General features: G+C 40.6%; 1 protein-coding gene across 6 annotated transcripts in view; it reads right to left on the bottom strand.

Annotated features, from left to right (window-relative positions):
- Positions 1–553: 553 nt before the first annotated feature.
- Positions 554–6135, bottom strand: part of LOC134751386 (collagen alpha-1(I) chain-like) — a 33569-nt gene continuing 27987 nt past the window's right edge. For all 6 annotated transcript variants that reach the window (XM_063686749.1, XM_063686752.1, XM_063686748.1 and 3 more), the window contains one exon: positions 554–5960. In XM_063686749.1, the coding sequence (XP_063542819.1) occupies positions 5194–5960 (767 nt within the window). In that variant the 3' untranslated portion in view covers positions 554–5193. The remainder of the gene's footprint in view (positions 5961–6135) is intronic.

Here is a 6135-nt window from a genome sequence, read left to right as displayed (position 1 = left end):
GTTGTTTTTGTTCTCAGTTACTGACAATTTGGTTTGACGAACTATATTATCTTAATTAGTGATTGTATTGTGTTATTCCACCCCACCAGCCAGACATTCCTTGTTCTGAGCTGAGCACCAGACCACCAGCCCTGCACCACTGGATTTGGTGGTTAGTGGACTTCTTCCGTGAAGTGTGATGTTGCTGTGTCTTCTAATAATTTTGTTAAAATGTATATATGATTTGTACTGCATTTTGGGTACTTTACGAATTTTACAGTAGGGTAAATTTACCTTTTATCGGCACTCGGCAAGTTTCATACTTTGAGTTTTGACGTATAGAATACATTACATTTTGAATCATCTTTGGATAATGTAGAGGTAAACTACCGTGTCGGGACTCCAATAGTAGGCACCTTCAACCTATTTTTAGGTAGCAGTTAGAGACCTTCCTAGAAATAGTTGCCAATGACTTGACGAGTCAATCGCTGGGTAGTTTACCCTGTTTATCGATAATGCCTCTAAATGCTATCATTGTTATTTTATTAAGAATATTAGGAATAAAACATGTGTATACAAGCATATCATATATTTTTTTATAATAATTAAGAATAAATTCTTACATCATGAGTTATAAAATAAATACATTTATTGCCTTAAATTAAGTCCAAAAGTACTCTGTACAATTATTGTTAGCGATGTACAAACGAGAATGATACGTAAAAATATCTCAAAAAACAAAATTAAATAAAAAGTCCTATCATGAAGTCAGTAAGGTTCCATAATTCTGCGACAAATCTACGAACAACTTAACAAATTGTGTCTGAATCACAACCAATAGTTTGCATCTTAATTTCATCTCTTATTACTATTACACAAACTATGTTATATCATTGCTCTTCGCTTAACCTAAAACAAGAACCATTGTACCTTATATTTATAATTACAATTAAATTAACACTATCTAGTTACTAGCGGGTGTTTATTACTGGACTGTTGTGCAGTTTTTCATAAAATTGCCACGCCTCATTAACGTGTGGATACCGTCCCCCTAGCAAGCATACGCAACTTCATAGTTTATGTAGGCAAGATAATAATTTAAAAAGAGATCCCACATTAGCGTCTCCTAAGCTTTGGCGTCTAGTCAACTCTATGGCTGCGCACTGACACCATTTTACATAGCGCTGACTAGACGACGACGCTCAAAAGACGCTAGTGTGGGGGATCTCAAAGCGTCATCTCCTGATTTATCAATTATTTGTCTATTTATCTCTATAACATTTGTCTCTTTTTATTAACAGTCTGAAATTGTATTCGAGATGTGATCAAGCAGGTAATCATCAATGTGCGAGTGTTAATACAATAGCACCTATACGGAAATAGTAGTATTCTGCAAATAAAACTGTGGAGTTATTGCACAGACGGCAAAATACCGTCGCCCGGCATTATTATGAGAATAAACTTTTTCATTTGTAAAATACAAGGTCTTGATTTATGCCGTAGTTATAAAGTAATATGTGTTTAATATACTCTGCCCTTTTCAAATATTTACATTTTTAGTATGCTATTTTGACAATCACTTAAAAATAATCAAACCAATATCTGACCACCAAGAATCTCGTTTCATAAAAGCTTACTGTAACACAAATCAAAGAGTTTCTTAACTCTTATTGAAAAGAGAAAGACAACTGCTTTTATGAAATGGGTCACAGAAGTATTTTCACTGTCAAAATAGCAAACTAAAGGTAATATCGGAAGTAGACATCTGCACGAATCATATCCTCAAGAGTACCTACACAAGTTTAGTAGGATAATGATATGGTCTTGAAATTAGGTTAAAGGCGTTCACCATTGAAACGATGCCGTCAATAGGTATGTTTACCCTACTAACTGACTATTAGCACAGACAAATAAACTTACAGACATGCTAAGTTGAAGATTCAATAGAAGTCTCACTATATGAAACCCTAACAGCGCCATCTAGTGAAACTTATTTTCTACACAAGTATTTCTAAGGCTGTAAACGTTTATTTGTTCAGTTGTGTATGTTTACTGTAATTTAATAAAAAACGCGCGTAATAACAAACAAAGCTCATATCTTCGTATGGATTAACTACTGAGGTATAAGATTAGTGACAGATTGGCTAGCAAATTTACTTTTTCAAGAAAATACCCTTATTTGAGATCCGCACGCAGCTCCGGTGAGTAATATTATTAGTTTTGCTGACTGTACATAGTACTGTCTCGCTGACACACCGGAATTGATCCGGATCAAATTTATATTCAAAATTCATAATTCTAAATGCAAATAATTGACACACTATTAGTCACGTAAGATTGAGAGTGCCAAGTAATGATGCAGGAATAGGGAATATTACGCGAAACTCTTGAGTAGGGGGCGCCACTACCACAATCTGAGGGTCTAATCGCGAAACAAGAAAATGGAAATTTCGATATCTAACATCTCTGTCACTCTCGCATATTCGAGCGATAAAGAGGCAGATAGTGAAGTTTCGGATTCGCGTTTCCCGGTAGGTCCTTTGTAAACAAACCGCCTTGATGCATCAAATTCATATTTTATTATCTCTGAAAACTTGTAAAAAAACTGTTAAAGACACAGTATGCATAAGTTACTCTATGGTTTACTAAGAGGCCAGTGCTGCACTCTGGTAGCAGAACATTGCAGTAATACCCCCTATTCTGGTACCTTACAACAATTTGGTAGACACGGTCACGGTATTATGCGTATGCGTGCTAAAGAGACACGTACGGCGCGCTCGCCTGGGGAACAGATTGCTCATCATCAAGGCAATACGATCGAAGGCCACTGTGACAACACAATGTGCAACTATTCTAGCATACCAATATGCCCTAACACTAAGCTGTACCTCGAAAAAATACTCGCACGGATTTAGAAATAAATTAAGGAAAAAATATCACGAAAATTAAATTCATGTGGCAAATAATATGGCATCAGATTTTAAGTACTTTATTAAAAGTAAAGTAAGACAACGCTTGCGTTGCGTTGCAAGCTTAGATTTAAATGGAGTGTAAACGTACTCCTTATTGCGTTTGTACGATTCTATATAGGTATTGGAAGACAGAAAAAACATCGCTCAGATCAAATGAAATGAAAGCTCATTTCGTTGGGAAAGCCAGCGTTTGCTATTTGCGTCCTCTTTTGTGTTACTAGGAAAAAGCACGACAGCATGTATGAGCTCGCACGGAATCAGCTGCAAAAGTTGCTGAGCGAGTGAAGTGTTCAAAATGATCTAAACACGTTTACTTGGAATTTTCTAAGGTGATTTTTTCTCAAAATCCCTGTTTAAACAAAAGGTATTGTTTCCTTTATCTAGTGGTTACCTCCGCTACTACTAATAACCCCGTCATAAGTGAGCGGGAACAAGCCCGTTAAAAAGCAATTTTACCATCCTATTTATATGGTTCAAATTCATGAAACAGCCCACTCAGAGATAACGTTTTGTTATCTCCAAAAAATGTTATCTTATCTGTATGCCGGCGACTAATTGTTCACCGAATGAGCTGTTACATAAATTGAACCTTAATACAAGATATCACGATGGTTAATTTTTAAACGACATTGTTGCCCGAGGCTCTGCATAAAAGAAACCAAGGCAAAGATTAGGGCCAGAGCCGAAAAAATCATCTCAGAAAATTTGTACTATAAACAATGTCACGTACATCTTTGAACACTTCACCCCAAGGAGGATATAACCAACGGAGACGCCACGTCTGTAATTTGCTGTACAAAAAAGTCTGCCAATTTTTGCGGGGGAGGGGAACGTCAAATGTATACGTAACGTCAAAATAGCCATGTCAGATAAATGTCAGTCCATACATTGTGTATGACCATTGGCCGACTATTTTCGACAGAGGGGAACGCCTGTTAATGGCTACTCCATTTGATTATATCCTCCTAGCTTCACCCGCCCGTAGAGATATTTCTGCAGCCTACTGGACCATCTTTCCCGACGGCAATGATAATACGCATTGTAAAGTACGGTCATACTTTAACGACTAAGAAGCAATGCGACTCCTACTAATATTGTAACTTGTCTACTCGTTACGAACAAAAATACATTGAGCTGCTTGTTCACAAAAGGCGTGAAACATTTTCGAGTCAAAGAAAATAGAACCTTATAATTTAGACATTTGAGTTGAGGATCAGTGAAAAAATTTAACGTCAATCTCCCATTAATTATTTAAAGTTACTGGCCGATATAGCCAAAATAAAATAATAAAAATCTAATTACACTAATCTAGAACTAAAATGGACAAAACATACCGTTACTAAGAGTGTACTTCTGTATTTATTAAAAGTAACCAAAATGTGAAATCGATCCGTAGCCCGATTGACGAGGGAGCAGGACCCAACAATAATTCCATCCGCGAATTTACGCAGAATGATCGAGTATAGCAGGCACGCAGATAGGGGCAATTCGACTAACCCCAGAATTGAATTTATTCTGAAATTAATCTTATTGAGCCAGAAATATCAAATAATCCTATCGTATTTAAGGATTATCCGCCATTTCTTCTACGAGTGTATACTTTACGTTATCATGCTGTAAACTATCATGGACGGATGATTCTGTCGGGCTCTCCGTACAGTCCAGTTCATAAATATGTATACAATTATGCACTTTATTCCAATAAGTAAAAAAAAAATGTATACACATTTATGAATGACTGTACAAAAATCTCGTCGACAAGTAAAGTTACATTTCAACACGGGGTCGGCCCGGGCTCCATTTAATTTCAAAATTGACTAGATATCTGTGTGCATAGGAATCGTATATAAAATAGCTAAGTAAAGGAACCAATGCGCTGTCAACCCGGCATGTGTGCTAAACAATCTACCACTAAGTTATTGCCATCAGCAAAACGATTCTAAAAACTGTACTTTTAAATTATTTAGATAAAGAGTACACATTAACACGCCTAGTTTTGTACAATTTGTACAAACATACGACACCGTAAACACGCTCAGTCAAGAAACCTAAACGACGTCTAAGTGAAATACTATATTAATAAAACAAAATCGTCGGTCTCATAACGAATCTCACAATCATACGAACGAAAATCACTAACAAAATATTTTGATCTTTCTTCACTGGTGTATAATGTAACGTTAAGTACTTGACGGTCGGGCCCCGGGCCCCGGGGGTATCACACGAGGTATAGGGCCGGTCATCACTTGTTCGGCGCGTACGGGTAGCCCGCGTGCGGCTGAGCCGCTCGGGAGCCCGTCGCGTACAGCTGCTGCTGGAAGTTGTGGAACTGCGCCGCGTAGTTGGGGTCCGCCGTCGACGGGACCGCGAACGACTGCCCCTTGAAGCCCGGCCCGGGGCCGCCCATGGAGGGGGGGAGGGGTTGCGCGCTGCCCATCCTCACGTTGCCGGGCATGCCGCCCTTGACGCCTCGGAAGTTGGGGCCGCACATGGGGTTGGGGCCGCCGGGGTTGCCGAAGGGGTCCTGGGGCATCTTGGGCGGGGAGTTGAACCCGGCGGGGTAGTGCGGCATGCGCAACATGCCCCCCGGCCCGGGCGCGCGCATGACGCCACGCATGCCGCCGTCCATGTCCACGCCGCGCGGGAAGTACGCCACGCCTTTACTGCTGTCCATCTGCATGGGGTTGGTGACTCGCTGCAGGAACTCCAGGCTCGGGGGGCCTCGCGGGCCCGAGTTGCACGCCATCTGAGGCCTGGTGGGTAAATACTGTATCGTGTTGGGCGCGCTCGCCTTCACCTGTACGTTCGCGCCGTTGAACGGGGGCATTTTGCCGCCCCCCATCCGGGGCCCCATCATGGAGGCGTCGGGACCCATGGGCCCCATGGGCCCGCCCATGGGGCCGCCGCCCATCTTGGGGCTGAGGTTCATGTCGGGCGGGAAGTCGCCGCCCATCATGCCCTCCATGGGGCCGACCATGCCGGGGCCGCCCATGTTGTCCATGTGGCAACCTAGAAAAACAGTCGTCAATATTAAATAAAGCGAGAGCGAAGTGTACCACAGCTTTTAAGAAGATGGCACGTCGTCAAATGTTATGTTAAAAAAAGCTAATACGGCAGAAATCACTCGAAATATAAACTCTTTACAGATATTTTCAAACAAAATTTTGTATTTTGTAATTTACGA

The sequence above is a fragment of the Cydia strobilella genome, chromosome 22 (genome assembly GCF_947568885.1).
Source record: "Cydia strobilella chromosome 22, ilCydStro3.1, whole genome shotgun sequence".
NCBI lineage: Eukaryota > Metazoa > Arthropoda > Insecta > Lepidoptera > Tortricidae > Cydia > Cydia strobilella.
The sequence above is the reverse complement of the archived record's forward strand: the minus strand, read 5'-3'. Positions and strand labels throughout refer to the sequence as shown.